This window comes from Neodiprion fabricii, chromosome 2 (assembly GCF_021155785.1).
Source record: "Neodiprion fabricii isolate iyNeoFabr1 chromosome 2, iyNeoFabr1.1, whole genome shotgun sequence".
In the NCBI taxonomy this organism is placed as follows: domain Eukaryota; kingdom Metazoa; phylum Arthropoda; class Insecta; order Hymenoptera; family Diprionidae; genus Neodiprion; species Neodiprion fabricii.
In genome coordinates this window covers 30,167,862-30,185,321 of record NC_060240.1, presented here as the reverse complement: position 1 = coordinate 30,185,321, position 17,460 = coordinate 30,167,862, and the positions used below count along the sequence as shown (strand labels likewise).

The 17,460-nt window shown below is 40.3% G+C and overlaps 1 protein-coding gene across 1 annotated transcript; it reads right to left on the bottom strand.

Annotated features, from left to right (window-relative positions):
• Nucleotides 1-4,880: 4,880 nt before the first annotated feature.
• LOC124175020 lies at nucleotides 4,881-8,381 on the bottom strand. The gene is made up of 5 exons (XM_046554818.1): nucleotides 8,242-8,381; nucleotides 7,314-7,366; nucleotides 6,217-6,402; nucleotides 5,946-6,118; nucleotides 4,881-5,842 (listed from the first exon to the last, which is right to left on the bottom strand). The coding sequence occupies exons 1-5, from the start codon at nucleotides 8,269-8,271 to the stop codon at nucleotides 5,502-5,504; spliced, it is 783 nt and encodes a 260-aa protein (XP_046410774.1). The 5' UTR covers nucleotides 8,272-8,381; the 3' UTR covers nucleotides 4,881-5,501.
• Between the last annotated feature and the right edge of the window lie 9,079 nt (nucleotides 8,382-17,460).

The following is a 17,460-nucleotide window of genomic DNA, read 5'->3' as shown; positions in this document are numbered from 1 at the left end:
TCGGTTAGGTTTTTTTCCCCCCCATCCTGTGAATCGAACTAGTTAATGCCGAAGCTAATAAATTTAAAAAATCCACAGCATATTCTCATATCAGTATTATTTGACTACGAAATTCTAAATAAAATATTGAAAAAAGGACGCGAATAATCACATGTTTCTATTGTACCCGGTTGATTAAATGTGTATAATATATATTGTTAAATGTTGAAACCTATATATTTTACAAAAATCACAACGAGACATTTTTTTCGCTAGCCGTGGAAACAAATCATGATATGTGCCTACATCGGATTCGTACAGACGCTAGACGCCTTCTCTATTTCTCTTTCATCGCGATTTTCGCTCAAGGAAGAGTGAAAAAAGGCAAGAGAGAGAGAGAGAGAGGAAAGAGCATCTTCTCCTCTCACTCAAGTCGATTCGCGACCGCGTTGGTAATCCACTCACCGAACGCCGATACGCGCCACGTCCGTCCGTACAACGCTCCATACACGTGTATTCGTAGGTGTGACGCCGGCGAGAGTGTGCGGCATACACGGCTCGATTCCCATCCACCCCCAAACCAACCCCCGCATTCGTGTATTAAAACCACTACGGCAAATTGTCCAGCAGCCCCGAGTCTCGGCCCTCGACTCACATCAGCTACTCCACTCTCTTCCGTCGCGTCTCGCTACACGACTCGTACAGCTTTGATTAAAATATTGCCAGTTAGCGGCGTTACCTCGTGCGTGCAGTCGGGATGCTCCTTTCTTTTCGAATCTCTCAAATACGAGCCTTTCGCGGAGCTTGATTGGCCAAAAATCGATACTTTTTATCAACGACATTACGGAGGGGTCGTTTAATGTTTATCAAATTTTCATACATTCTTAAACCGAGGAGATTGCTTTGGAAATGCAAAAATACCAGATATGGGAATTGTAATCTGCTGTGGATCGGATGTATCGAGGGCTTCGTTTTGTAATAGCTTTGCGATGGTTGAAAATTCAGTAGAGTCGTTCGATTTCACGCGATGACGACTCGTTTTATTCGGAATACTATTTTACAGTGATTTGCTATAAAACACTTAAATCGTTGAGTACGTTGAGTATTCAATTTTACAATATCGGACCGATATTGGTTATGACCAAGAAACTGTAATATAGAATTGACTACTGAAAAAAACTGTGGAAAATAGTTTCCTGAATAAAACGAGTCGTCGTTGAATAAAATCTAAAGAATCTACTAGACTTTAAACCAATATGAAGTAATTTCAGATGTAACAACGTTGTCTAAACTCTTCTTTTTAATTCCACTATTTTCGATTTTCGCATATCGAAGAGATCTTCGATTTGCCAAAATCTGTGCGAGGGAAAGTTCGCAGACTAGTTGGGAAAGTTGATTAAGCAATATTTTCGATAGTTTCGAAGTGAAAAAGAGTGTTAATTTGTAACGCGTGTGAATGATTACGTAAGGTTATCGGGAGAAAAATCCGTAAAAGGTTTGAATATAAGCGGTGGTTGGTAGATACGCGGTGTTAGAATCTGTATCGGGACTTTGCGAAATCGCTACATCAAATTCAAAGTTCGCTTCGAAGCCAATTCTGTGAAATACCCAGCAATAACTCAGCATAAATGGCCGAGGCATTACACCTATTGCGATACTTTATTCAGTTCATAAAACGTTCCAGCTATAACGTATTGCGGTGGTACGTGCCTCAATTTCATCTGAGATACGTATTTTTTAAAACTTCACATCCGAATCCAACCAACTCCTCCCGCTGCCCCTCATCCGACTTCCATTTCCACTTCCCTTTCCACCATCCTGCGTCTTTTTCTTGCCGCACGGAAACAGCGACCTCAACCTCCAATTGGCTGTATTTGATAAGTTGCAGAATTATGGAAACAGATACATTACATCTGTATATGTCTGTATGTATACATACGTATGGATACGTATGTCTAATACATGCATGCGAGATCGCGGCGTCCCTTTTACTTTTTGAAATAACGATGTTCCTCTGTTTTATTGCTTTTTCCGGGCTTTTTATTCTCTCTTCCGTGAAGCACAAAAATTATCGCTGGGAGACGAGCGGTTGTGAAAATAAATTGAAAGGATAAAATACGGTTGACAGACGTGCGTGTACACATGTGAATGTATGTATATGCATGCAATGTGTGTGAGTGTGTGTGTGTGTGTGTATATATAATGAATAACACGTAAAGGGAAAGAGATGACAAAAAAAAAAAAAGAAAAATCGTTCCTCTTTTTCAAGAGATCGAAATTAACTCGCCCTCAGCACCGCGCGTATAAAATACGGTGCGTAATATTATCTTTTAATTCGTTCTAATTGTAAACGTCGAGAATCAACACGAACCCCTTCTGTTTCTAATTACAAGAATTAAAACAAGGCAAAAAAAAAAAAAAAGGAAAAGAGGAAAAAACACACAACAGCGTGAGAGAAAAGTGGAAAAAAAAATTAATTTCATTTCAAACGTACGCTCTCCTGCGTTGGCTCCATCGGTTCTCTCTGCCGGCTAAGAGAGAGAGAGAGAGAGAGAGATAAAGAGAGGAGGAGATGGGGTATCAGGTATAAAGGCCTAAAAAAACATTTGCCATTTTTACCCAAAGGTCACACATTCGGAATTAATTGAATTTTTTTTTTTTTTTATATCTGTTTTTTCTATGTCTCTCTCCGTTTTTATTTTCACCCCCGTTTTTTTTTTTTTTTTTTTTTTTTGTTTTTTTTCATCGTTTTGTTTCATACCCTCCCTTTCAACGGTCGAGGCTCGGCTATTTTCCTACTCCTCATTGGGACCCCCTTTTGAATTTCCCTTTCATTCCTCATTTTTAATTATTTCGTGTAAACCACAGTTTAAAATATTTATCTTATATCTTATATCTTATAGATTGATCAACGAATCGCATAAGTATTATATACAAAAATTTGCAAAGAAATCCTCCGGAATGAAAATTGAATTTCACGCCATCATAATGCGTTCGCTCTATCCGTTTCCTTTTTTCAACTCGTTCTTCTTTTCGACTTCACATTTGACAATTGGAACGTTAACTTTGGTTGCCGGTTGATCTGCGGTTTCCATTCCCTATCATTTAAAACCTTTATTTTCGTCTTATTTTCGGTTCTGCTTCTGAAGAGTCCGGTACGTATTGTTTAATTAACCATGAATAACAATCCCTTCCAAGAAGCTGTAAATCAACTCACATATCGTAAATCTTCAGCCTGCAGCACGGACCAAAAGATGTTAACACAAGTGTTGTCTCTGACTAATTGTAATAAATCCTTATTTAAAATGAAAACAAGCAAAAAAAAAAAAAAAAAATTTACGTTCACGTTAATGTTAATACAGGGGAAGACATGTTCAGTTTAAATCAGAATATAAAAATATTTTTCTCGCGGTAATTACAGATAGAGATTGAACTTGAATGAGGTGTGCAAAAGTAACGGACCGTTTATTGACAGTCAAAAGTTTCTCGGATTAGCCACTGGAATCGGGCGCTACAATCGGGCAGAAATCGGCGAGCTGGTTTTCAGAATTTTCAGTCGAGTTCTAGACGTGTTGACGATCGGAAGTGTTCGAGGCAGTTAAGTAGATATCGGTTTGTAAGCAATAGCGATACGGGGCCGGGGGCCGGGGGTGGGGGGGAGGCGGGCGTCAATCTTAGATATTCAAAATCTTAGATACGTACATATTAAAGGCGTCCGGTTTTCTGCGGTTGAGATATCAAGGTGTTCGGGTGACCGCGTAGAGATGCCGGATTGTTGTCATCGCGGAAAGAAAGCATCAACGGTTCCAGTGGCTAAATATTGAGGAGTTTTTGTTTTGAAGTGGGTGTACATGTGTGTGGCTGGAGCCCCTGACGCCGCAATTGATAAGTTCGTGACGGCGACGTGGACTTGAAAATGTCCGTGTGATCTGCATCGGGACTCCGACGTGGAGCACGGTAAGTACATGCGCTACATTTCGAATTTGTTGCTCGTCGATCAAGGATCAAGGCATTTCGATACGTTGCGGTGTGTTATGAGAATTGTGCGGGGGAATCCCAAAAATATGAATGAATAGCGAGGTGAAAAATCAAGATACAACGAGTGAATGTAAGAGAGTGAAGGGTTCTCCGTAAGTTGGATTCGTCAGCGGTAGGTGAAAAAATAAAGAGAGGATGTAAAAGACGAGGTATAAAATTTAAGCCTAGAAGGGCAGCTGATTTCATTTTTTATTTTATGTCGTTTTCATTTTGACCTTTTTTTCAAATATCCTACTCGCACAAACAGATTTATGACAACGGCGACTGCGGTCGGAGTTCGCATCCTGCCCGAATACGTCTCCCCGTTTTTTTCAACGCAGGCAACCATTCCTCCACCTCCTCCTCTTCTTCCTCTTCTATTGTCTCCAAATATATGTATATACATAGGTATATAGCTGAGCGGTGTCCATGCGGCGTCATTGGCAAATAAATTTTTACACCGGTCCGTAAAATATCTGTCTCCAAACATCATTCGTCTCCCTTTCATTCTCTCATCCATACCAGTGCAAGCATTTTCCGTAATATAATGTATATACACGTGTATAACAGCCGTAAACGTAAATCCGTGTGATTCGACGTTTCGGCTTGTATTAATATTATTATATTACGTTTACATCGGGTATAAAATACACGCGAAGAGAGAATAACAGTTTTTTTTTTTTTTTTTTTAAATTCATCTCTTCCATTTACAACCGGTAAATATTTACATTATTCTATTGCAAGGTATTTTACATTTTTCGATAATAATTTCAGAATGCTCGACCTTTTACGTGGAAGCGTGAAAATATTTTTACAAATCTAACTACATTTGGCAAGATTGAGGAAATTGGGAAACAGGATGATAAAACTGTACCACACGCCAATTATACTTATAATCACAATTGGTTTCTTTTATACAATAAAAAATCAACATTCGACACTGCACTCGTTTTGCGTTATGTGACAACGAGAAAACGCTCTATTCGCAAATTAATATATAATATCAGCAAACCGGAAGTTCGGACACGTATAGCTGCTAAACGTATAACTTGCGAAATTTTATGAAGTAAAATAAAGTTTAACCACAGTAATGATAGTGATGAAATAAAAGACAAAGAATAAATAACGAAAAAGTTATAATGAGAAAACGTTACCCGCAGACTTCACCGCATGTACAAACTTTTCACCTCAATTATTTTCTCTGCGCCATATCGTTCAGGGGCAGTTTATTATGCATGTGAGAATCGACAGTGAAGATATAATAATACGCACTAATAGAGGGGGGCGAAAAGAGAAACAAGAAATAAAACATACGAAAGATGAAAACACGCGATTAGTTATGTCATAGAAATACGAATCTGGCCTGTATTGACGTAGAGATTTTTAATTAAATGTTCAGCCTCTGGGTAAAACTGTGATAGAAACTATAATTGAAAAACTAAAACTGACTCCAATCTCGATGGAGAAAAAATGAAACGGGGAAAAAGTGGACGATGCAAATAAATTCAGTATTTCCTCAAATTTTTTGGATGAAACGTGTAAATTGTAAAAGCGTTGCTCGACTTGATTTTCGAGGTAATGGTGGCGACGTTTTCGCTCTTATCGTCGCATTGATGGGACTTTTTGTCATCGTGTGAACTGAAGAGAGAATTTTTAATGCTGTGAAGTTTTTCAAAAAATGCTGTCAACGGGTGAACCTTTTTTTCCTCCTTTGCGGGGGCCGGCTGATGAAGTATGATCTCCTGATGGAAAGGAAGATGGACAGATATGTGTGTCGGATGATGGTGTTCCACCGTCGGTTGGTACTTCTGCTGCTTCGAGTGCCGCTCTATCTTTTGCCTAATCGCTACGGGCATCGAAATTAGAGCAGAAAAAAACGAAGAAAATGGAAACGTACGGTATAGGAAGAAGAAGAAGAAGCGAATAAAGTTCGCGTGAGAAATACTAACCAGCGATGTCAATCTGATCTTGAAGCGTCAAACCGTTTGAAAGGTGACTCTGATGTTGCTGAGGCCAAAGATCACCGCCAGTTTCGTGATGCTGGTGTTTAGGAATAATTAGTTCTGGTTCAGGCACGTGTTTGTACTCCTGATCGGTCCATCCCAAGGATCTCAGCTCCTCTCTGAAAGGATCGGTGATCGCGTTACGACGCATCTATGACGGCGATGAAATCGCGGATAAGATCGCATATGTAAACTGTTTGCACAGCTTTATTATCACCTGTGCAAATTGTCCAATTCATGCTTTCCTGGCGCCTTGATGTGCTCGTGATGATCGTCGATGACGACGCTCACCGGCACCGGATAATAGTGAAGATGATAGTGATGAACGTCGTCGTGAGACTTCTTCGCGGATTCCTTTTTCTCTTTCAAAGAATGGAAGAAGTCCATGAGCGCTTTTTTCGGGCTGAAAAATAGCGATTCGATCATTTGTTCCGAACCCGAACTGAGAAAAATTTCGATCGTTACCGGTAGTACAGAAAATTATGATTCTATAAAAAAGTACTGCTGAAATTACGACGAAATTCGATATAAGTAACTATTTATTGTGTTTTTAGCTATCGATATTATATTTCACAGTGGTCATTGTTTTTTATACATTTTTTTAGTCAAACAGGGTTTCGAAATCAATTTATTGTTGTTCCAAAAATCAGTGGCACAGATATCCGGTAGTTTGACGAGTTATCCAATCCCCATGATTTAACGTTCAAAGCAGAACAGCGAGCGGCGGCTGGCCGGTCAGATTGTCATCGATTTATAATTAACTCCCCATTACCATCAGCGAACTGTTCGAACATTCAAGCGAATGAACGACTTTGGATCGCTCCATGCATGCGTGATGCACTCGCCGAGAAGAGTCTCTGGCTTGAATTTCCATCGCGTGTCTATAATGCGGAAAAGGTTTCATTGGATGGACTTACCGAGGCCAAAGAAACGCTTGATTCGTTTGTTAAATATCCAGACGCTGTTTACGACCCTGCAATATCCCGGAGGCACCGTCGGCGAAACCGGGGTAATGGTTTTAACTTTTGAACCCTGGTAAATACGCGAACCGATCAAAGCCCACATCGCGGTTAACTAGGATTAGCGCTTCCGGATTTGGTTAATTTATCGGCAAACCGCACGATTCGCTAATTCGAGCGATAGAATCTGCACCGCGGCCCAGATTTAGTCCGAAAGTTTTATATCGGTACACGGGGTGGGAAAAAAAGTTGACTTTTTATCAATTACTAGTAATTATTGAATATTATTATATTTAACCGGTGACAGAGAATCTCATCAGAATAATTAGCGTCGTAAATTTTTAAAAATACTTACTAATCAAAGAATATTGCCTCGGATGTTGTCGCTATCAGCAACAAGAAGATTGTCTGTGTAAGATGAAACAGAAACAATAAAATATCGTTACAAGATTGAAAGAATGGTGAAGTAAAGTTTATTCACATTACTGTGTACGTCAAACGCACTTCGTTCAGATTAATTTAGAAACACTTTTCATAAACGATGTTTCAAAATATCTTGCAGAAAACAAATCTTTGTGGGTTGCAAGAGAACAAAATTTTGTTTCATAACAGTTGTTCTATGATTATTATACTCTCAATATAAAAATTTCATATCTGTATAATTGTAATACATTCCACATTTCAACTCAAAATTGGTTTTTTTTTTTTATTCCATATTTTCCATCAATAACGCGTTTTATTTAACTAGTTTTGGTTGATATCGCAAAAACAAAAAATATTGAACAAATTAAAAATACACCGAAACTGAGCGTCCATAATATTTAAAAATGATTAAGCGATTAAACACAATCGGGAAAGAACTTTGCATCAGATTAACACAAATAGAAAACTTCTCCTTCATGTAACTCATCAACACGTTAAATGGCACAGTAATGCTATAAATTAAGCTGATCGAATGTACGCTACGGTCTCTTTATCAAGGGTGTTCAAAAGTCCGAATCGCTGCAAATAACCGGTTAGTATCGAGTGTAAAAATCATGCTCGTTGCAAAACGATGATGTAGCGTTCCTTAATTTCACAGTTTGCAAAATGAAGGTTGATAATGTCGAACGCCCTTCCGACGAGCCTTTTCAAACCGGTATGAAAAATAAAATAAGGGCAAAACTGCACATAGAAAACCATGACAACTGACCACCACAAATAAATATGCCAAGAAACACGTTTTTTTTTTTTTTTTTTTTTTTTTTTTTGTTTTTCGAAAATGTACGAACAAGTTGGATTACTTTGAAAATGAATCTGTTATCCATCGTCATTCGTGATCGTCTGGTTGCCCAGAATTGAGCGATCGTCGAACACCGTCCGCGTGAAATGCATAACAAACTGAGAATGACTTCGCCCTGAGAGCCTCTTATATTCCCGGCTCTTCACTCTCTCTCTCCTAGATTGAATTTTTAAAATCTATCCCCATCGCGACTAGCCGCCGCAGCTTCGTCGCCGTCGCGATGGGCTGCGTCGCGTCGTCCGGGTCAAGGCGAAACGGGTGCGTAGACACTTCTCGCAGAAAGCGTGTCTCACTTTATTGCGAACGAGTTAACGACCTCTTCTACGTCCGATATACTTACCCTGATATGTCCCGCCAATGTCAATCAAATCGTCTAATAAACCAACGCCGTGTAAGTGTATGTAACACCAAGTCGCGGCATCCGATATTCGCACCTCGGTCCAGAAATCTTTCACGATTTCTCCGATCGACTCTCGACTGCCGGATAATAATAATCTAATCTTACTCCCCTCTCTTTGTTGTCCTTTAACTTCGTGTTCGTTTTAAAGAAACTATAGTACGAAAGTCTTCTAATTTATTCAACAAACCGGGACCAAACGGATTTAATTAAATAAAGTCTGAACGCGAATTCAGGTATTTACACATCTGTCGGTAATAAAGTATATGTGCTCGTTCGATTTTTTTGTATTTCCTCTATTCGCTCGTCCTTAACCTTCGTCAAATAATTTCATCAATATCCATCTCGCCACGGTTTCTTTATTGAGATATTAATTTACTTTCATTCCCCTTGACGAAGAGTTAATCGGTTCCTGTACTCGCTGAGCCGACGCCTCGAATGATCCAGTTTCGAAAGTGAGTTGAAGCGCATATATTGCACGCTTAGGTACATCAACGTCGCTATAAGATGTACCGGAAAATTATTTTCGAACGGCAGCATTACTTCTTCTTCGCTGTCATTATTATTATTATTATTATTATTATTATTATTATTATTATTATTATATTTTTTTTATACCCTCTACACATACCCACCGCATCCAGTGTAGTTATCCGAAGCCGCTCACTCTAATGAGTATGTATATTGTTTTGTTCATATATGATTTCTCCGCGCGGAAACGATAAGCTAAAGATATTTATTTCAATGTATATTATATACAGGTATGTATGTATAAATGTAAATGTGCGAATAGGTATTCGCTAATTACATAGCCTATAGCGGTAAATCGTTCTTCGTTATACCGTCGTGCGATTTTACTTTTTCGTATTTCTATTTATTTTTTCATCGCGGAGGCTCGAGGCGGCGAGAATCAAAGGTCATGCAGAATCGGGTGTCGACGATATCATTTTATTAACACCACTTGCAGCTATTCCACTAATCGCAAGCTCGAGGCCGCGGGACTCCGTCTGCGTTAGAAATGTGCGATGCCTGCAGTAAGGAAAGATGCCATCTGTGACAACGAAACGGTTGGACAGTAATAAAAAATTCAAATACGAGTGTGATAAGTGCGGAGTAAAAGATCAAAGGAACGAGTCATTTAGGTATACGAAGAGAGAACTCAGACTGAAACGCAACGAGCGGCAGATCATCCAGAGATTACTGTGCCAGTGGAACGGAGCCTTGTTAATCCGGCATTGTACTTATATACTTACGTACACATCATTGCATCCGTCATACAGTCACGAAAATAATGCATAAATTCATAGGAAACCAGTATTGGCGCATTTTTTGCGTATACACCCGGAGGAATCGCTCCGCGGAAGAATCCGGTTTGCGGCGAGATGATCTCGCATCTCATGCATCGGGAAAAGTCATGCAAAAACGCGCGCCAGCGATCGAAGCTTGCGCTTAATCGGCGTGTAAAAGCTGCTTGGTAAACGAAGAAAGAATGTCACTTCTATATTTCTAAATTGTATTTTCAATATAATTCGTCCGCGAAGCCGCGGATACGTCTGTCTTATTTATTCCCTGTGATATGTTTGACCTAGAAGTGCCGCGATGCTAGCATGCACGCAGGTATCTATCTTCTACTTTCACGCACGGGATGTAATTCTACTCCTCATTGCTGGACTGACGACAACGTCCGGCTTGGGCAAGGTACTTTTATCGGGCATTCTGTTTTTCTATTCACACATAAGCAACGCAACATCAAGCGCGATCAATCAAACCTAAGGATTGAATGCACTCTCACCGTTTTTACTTCTTCTCTCCTTGTCTCATTCCATTTTTAGTTCGTGTTTTTGTTTCGTCGGCGAGCAAAAAGCCCACATTCACGAAACTAATCGGAACTGGAGATTCTCGCGAATTATGGACCGGCACTCATCGCGACCTCGTAAAATATTGTCCCAGTCCAATTTGGCGACTAATTTGCGAATTTTTACACGTATACAGATACGTGTGTAGGTGTGTATAACTTGTACCTACTCCGGGCGACGCCCGGCAAGATTACAGCTTGCAGATCGCGGAAATTGCCCATCCTCGTAGAGGACAATCTAGTAAAAAATAATCGTTCGTACAGTGAAATTCCGCTGCGTGCTTCCGCAGGCTGTAGTGGCTGGGAGTAAACTGTCTAAATAGTTGACAATAGAGTAATTTTCTCATTCGAGGCTTCAAGAGCACGCCCACTAATTTTATTGTCTAACCTGAATTTCAGGATAATCATCTAAAAACAAGTTTATTATATGGTGCGTAATAATTGGTCCGCCGACTCGCGGAGACGAATCCTTTCTCGCTTTTGTTGGACTCGCGTGTTATATTACACGTGATCTGAAAATTTCTCCCTCGGTGACTTCGATCTCCTATCTCACGTTCCCATGCAGAAGAAGCTTAGACGAGCTCCGTGTTTCCGTTAGGTTAATTTAGAGTCGGACCGAGTGTCAAGCCGAGTGATAATCAACTTTCAAGATCCGCGATAATACGTCGCATTGTCGACGTTTGTTTAAGACGTCTCTGCTGTATTCTCGGTCGTTTTCAAGCCTCCGGCAGTTGGTTTCTGATCTTATCGACAAATGTCCCTCACGGGGGGATGAATAAGGATTAGAAAGTGAAAGAGTCGATGTATCGAATTTTGAGAAGAGCGAAACTCCGTTCCATAGAATTTAAAAATGTAGAAAGTGAAAATATTATAGAATAGTCGAAATATAGAATCGTCCCGATTGAATAAGAATACGGAAATTCGAAATATATTATTATTCCGATGGGGGTAAAAATTGCGAAAGGTCAGAAAATAAGAAAGTCGCAACATCGAATGTTCAAAAACGCGACAGTCCATTCAACAGAACTTTCAAAACGTGAAAAGTTAAAATTTATTCAAAACTCAAAATTTGAGTAGGTAAAGTATAGAAAACCATTCTTATTAATTTTGACGATTCTACGCTTCAGTTTTTTATACTTTGACCTGTTGACATTTCGATTTTTTTGCGCTTCGACTTTCGACGTCGTCAAGGATTCTGAGAAAGAGATTTTTGCGTCTCTAAAAATTTGATACAGCAGCCCCAATATTTTCTGATCCTTCAACATTTTCACCACAGGCGTATTACGAATCTTCGGGCTTGGGCTGAAACCAGAGCTGGAAGGGGGTTCGAGGTGGAAGGGCAACCAAATGAAAGGGTTTTGTTTTAAGTAGAGCTACAGAGTGTTTATTTTAAAATCCTCGAGCTAATTGACCGCAAGGCTCGCTCGCTCTCTCGGTCTCTCGTTCTCTCTTTGGCCACCGAGCGACCCCGTCGAAAGCTGCATGAGCGGCTAAAACGAAAATAAATATAAACTTCCCCTTCACTCCTGCCTCCTTCTTTTCCGCTCTTTCAACTCATCGCTATCTTGCCGGCTGGTTAGGCGAGCTGCAAAGCACGTGTGTGCGAGTTTACCTGCAGTACGGATTCCCTCTGAGGACGGGCGAGACGGAGAAGACGTACGCGAAGGTGGGTAGATACGTGGGTGATACACGCAGACAGAGTTACATTTGGGCGCAAGGGTGCTTATTTAATAATATACGCTAATCCAGTTACACGCGTACCGTACGCTCGTTTTTCGCCTTCTTTTTGACAACGTTTTTTACTTTATTTCGTTTTGTTTTGGATTTTTTCAACGTACCCCCCATGCATACGTGTTTTCACCCTTCGACGCAAGGATCGAGCCACAAAAGAAACGAGTGGAGTGAGAGAGAGAGAGAGAGAGAGAGAGATAGAGAGAGAAAGTGAGAGCAGCGTCACGCAAACCTATAAATTCAATTCCACCGTTTATTCGCGTTCGTAGAACCTGGACAACCATGGAAGAGGGTTGTGTTTGTCTGTATGTGCCACTGGGGATGATTTGCGAGGCGCGACCAAAGTCACCGCGGGCCTGCGAACGATCGTACAAATTTATTTTCGGTATCTCTTTTTTTTCAATTTTATTTATACACCTTATTTTGTTTTTTCGTTTCTTTCTTCCAAACAACTAGCTTCGATTTGCCATGCAACCGCTTACCTGTCAATGTCTTTCGTAGCCGGATATGATTTATGCAGAATTTTCACACTTTGATCAATTCTTCGCAAATTTTCATTAGATTATTTGAAGTTCTACTCGACGTTCATTTTTTTTCTTTTTCACGAAATTGACATGAAAAAAAAAAATGAGAATTATTGCTTCTATTAAAAAATATTTTTCATTTGGGATTCGATAAATTCATGAATTATTATAATAACGTAATTGTTGCAGTGCGAGGATTATTAGAACAAGCTTTGGAAGAAAAGATGCAGGAATTAGTTTGGGGTAAGATATAAGGGTTCAAAAAAAGGGGAAGCAAAGTGAAATAGGTGCAAAAGCACATTCAAAGGGATTAGGTTTCAAGTCCTTGCGGGCCCTCGTGGAACTGGGGAACACTTGTAGCGCACGGAAAGAATACCGAATGAGAATAATGTGCAAGTTTCAGGTGAACGTGAGCAACGCAAACGGCAGTTGAGGGACGGAGAGCGAACAAGAGGAGGAAAAGAAATTTATGTTAATTGTTTTTTGATCAACCACGTCGCGTGGTACGAGGGTACATTTTACATTAAGTATACATTGTATACGGGTATAATGTATATAGGTTTAATACATAGCTTCTTCAACGATATCTTTCGGAATACCTAATGATCCGACTTACCCCCGTAACTGCGTAATAAAACAAAATTTTCGCCGAGATTTTCAACGATCACGTTGCAAAAAAACATAACGTACAAATAACATGAAAAGTATGTTTATGTAGGTAACTGGATTTACTGAAAGATCAGCTTCCACCGTACGTTCCATCCGAGCATCTTCAGTTGCCCGCAGAGTGATTCTGCGATTTTAATTAGAGTCAAAGTACGTACCTTATCACACGAGGAATTTATATATTTTTTTTCTCACATTCATTCGTGAAACGTTTTAAGGAAATAGAGGGGGAAAAATTGAAGAATGCTTAGATTGAGAATTCGGGAATCCTGGTGCCATAACGACAAACCAATCATCGATCGCATGCTTGATAAAAAGAAGAAGAAGAATAAGAAGAAGAAAAAAAACACAGCCAAGAAACATGCACATTCGAATTGGAAGATTCCTATGAGACGACCGCGAAAAAAATCGAAGAAGCCGAAAAAGGTAGTAGTAGGAAGAAGAAAAAAAAGAGAAAAGAAAAGAAAAGAAAAGAAGCCGCACAAGAAGGACGGGTTCAATTTTGCAAATTTGCAAAGAGGCGTACGATATGTATATGTGCAGTAAGGTTTTCAGCCAAGAGCTCATATGACGTTGTACCGTGCTTCATATTCCTGCGTACATGTCTACACACACATATTCACCCTCCACCGCCGCGGGCACATGATACATGCACGCCCTGGCATGAGAAAAAATCTAATATGGTACAGTACTGCATGGTTTGGAATAGCGCGCTACCGCGTTGTATGGAAGTAATACAATAAACTACAGTTTGCGGTGTTTTCCTTCGGAGTAGTGTGCTGTTTATGCTGCAAGCTCGTGCGCGCACACACACGCACACACTCTCCTTCTCTCTCCGGAAGATCATATCATTTGTAAAGTATACATGTTTACATATGGTGTACCCGCAACGTGAATGAACATATAGAACATATTATATTTGAGTATTTAATTGCACGTGCAAATGTTTTCTCGCATTAATTTCAAGGGTAAGAAATGACGAGTGGAATTTTAAGGTAACGTTAAAATGTAGCCGGAGATGCATTTTATGTAATTCGCAACCGTATGTTGTGCCGAATACTATTTATTACAAGTTTCCCTTTTAAGATCGAGATTGAAATTTTGCATACCTTCATGCGACTCTCACTCTCCTCATGTTGCTGTATATAATGTATATATATAGCCGTTCGAAAATCCGGCTGTCGTTGATTTCGCTTTCAAGTTCTTTCCCGTGTGCACTACACATGTATAGATTCCATCACGCTTACGGACAAGATAAATAAAATAACGAGGATTAAATGCCGGATGGGTGGAACATATTCCGCTCACGATCTGCCGAGATAGATTTTAATATATACTCTGGAACGCGATCGCGTATGTCGATTTTTAGAAATTTATTAGATTATTTTAACCGGTGCGGTTGATATAGTCGCGACACGGTTTGATCGGATGACGCGTTTCTATATCCACGATTATACGCTGCAAGATGGAAAAAAAAACTAGTCACACAACTTGTGCCTCCGATCCACGCTGTGTGCATGAATATGCATGTAATGCGTGGATGTCAGATTGTATGGCTCTTAAAAAAGATTGCAAAAAACAAAAATATACGGGATATGAGGATCAAACGATTTATACGTACATCTATGATTGTCAGTATAATTATATACTAGGTAAAATTTTATTCGGTATTACATGCATGCATATGTTACACACAAACTAAAAGAAACGAATGAGTGAAACCAGACGAAATGATTTCTTTCGTTTTCACCAAACTCTGTACTGTTAAGAATAAATGAATTCATCCCAACTTTCTAGAAATGAAAAGTTTCTCAAAGGTCACTGAAATCATGTCTCGGTATTATTTCAATAAACTGGTCCTACGACTGTAATAACAACTGTGGATCCAATTCAACTAAGAATATTATTTTTCCAGATGGATTGCACTGAAAATCGTAGGTATTAGTGCTGTTCGATTAATCGGCAGCTTCGACTAATCGATTGATCGAGTTTTTCGAATATTCTTTTTTCCGATCAATCGATTAATTGAAGTTGCCTCGTAATAATTCTCCAGGTCAGTCGGTATATTAATCGAAACCGTCGATTAATCGCTTAATTCGAGAAACGATTAATCGCACAGCACTAGCAGGTACCAACTATTTTTCTGGTCATTTCCCCGTCTACCCGTTATTATCAAATCAACTTTTCAACACTTTCAACAATTTCGTCAATCGAGTTTTGTTAGCCGTGGAGTAAAACACGCGGTAAAAGCGACACACGCGTTGAAGGCGGCGGCTATAAAGCAACGCTGCGGGCGGGAGGGAGGGCGGGAGGGCACCTCCGACTGGAACGACCGGTTCTTTGTGTCTCCTCCGTTGAAACGGCTTGCGCCGAAGGAACGAGCGGTGGGTAAAAAACGATACAGAGGAAATGAAAGAGAAAAAAAGAAAAATAAACGAAGGAAATCCGTCGAAGATGAAGGACTTGGAGGAGCAATAATGCAGGGGAGAAAAAGAGGAAGATGCAGAAAACCCCCAGGAGGTGACTCGCACCGGAGGAATCGGAATCGGAATCGAAGCCGAGCAGCGTCGCGTCTCCAAATGGAGCGAATTTGCCGATAAAAACTGAGGCTAATCGTCGAGGAAACTATCCCATGTTGGGACGCTGCGTCCCGCAGCCTCCGCTCGAATTTGCTCTCTGGCGAAGCCAGCGAGGCTCAATTAATTCTACATGCGTAATGCATTTCCAGCTCGATCCTTACGACCTTATCGCGGTATTCGTTCGATTGCTTTATTGCAACGATAATCACTTTCGTTCCTTTCTATAAATTTCTTTTTAATCTCGCGCTGGTAGAAATGAGCGCTGCTACAGCACTGTAGATGGTTTGAGTAAATACGTAAGCGCCGGCGAATAATTAACCACGTGGTACTGGTCTTTATAAAACGAACGATTCGGGGTATGCAGATGGTACGGTATGATAAGAGGAAGCATCCGAAGAGCCTGAAGGTATAGAAACTCTGATTGATACCCCGGAGCTTGTACATGGTGGAAATTACCCATAAGCGTCGAGTAATAAGCAGTGTAATTAACAAAGTTTTGCCTCGAAGAAAGTAGTTCGTAACCGCGCGCGATATATTATCTACGTGTAGATGAAAAACGGTATATCGGTGTACGCGTCTGCTCGAAACTTAACGAGACACACATGAAACGAACGAATATCTCTCAATGAAATTCGAATTATCTGCACGCTTTTTCCTCGGTTATACTATTCACAGAATCGTTGATTTTAAAAAGTCGCAAATGATTGGCTCGTTATCAGTGAGAAATTTTTCGTGAATTTTTTTCTTACACAGTGTAGAAAATGGAATTTTTCACACTCGTTCTCGGAGAGAAAAAACAGCGCGTTGCACGGAGTGACGGGAATCTGCAAAGTACCAAGGACCGTTCGACATTTCAAGTGACTGCGTCGGATACCCAATCGCGTTACTTAGTGCGTGGAGGTGTCACCGTCACCTGTCAATCACAATTACAACGGCAGTGTATTACATACAACAGTGAACCGACATTTGCCCGTTTGACGCATGGTGCAGAGGGGCAAATACGGTGACGAAAATATCAGGGGGTGCGAAACACATGCGCCCGGCATACGTTTAAACGGGGATGCATGTACAATAATGTACATGTACACGGCATAAAATATTCAGATAGTAGATTACTTCGCAATCAATCGCCGCACTTGCTCGAGCGGGTGATAAATAACTCGTTCATCGTCGCGGTGTGGCTAGTTGAATGCTTGACGAGGGTTTCTCTGGGTGAACGAAACCGCCTACCCAGCTTATACACATACGTTACATACATGATTTTTCCCTTCAAGTCAAAAAAACGTGCGAGCATATTACACCGCCGATCACCGCTGATGGTTGTATGTATTATAGGTACACGTTGGCGTACGTGACGTGTGTGTGTGTGTGTGTACTATGTATACAGCTGCGAACCCGCGAGAGAGGGAGAGGGATAGGGATAGGGGTGGCAAGATACAGGGATATGAAATTAGTTCAATAACTGTAC

Coding starts and splice junctions, on each gene's coding strand:
- LOC124175020 (XM_046554818.1), bottom strand. CDS start 8,271: ATGACGATGGATAACAGATTCATTTTCAAA. Junction 7,367..8,241: donor ATAACAGATTCATTTTCAAA/GTAATCCAACTT, acceptor CATCTTACACAG/ACAATCTTCTTGTTGCTGAT. Junction 6,119..6,216: donor GAATTGGACAATTTGCACAG/GTGATAATAAAG, acceptor CGATCCTTTCAG/AGAGGAGCTGAGATCCTTGG.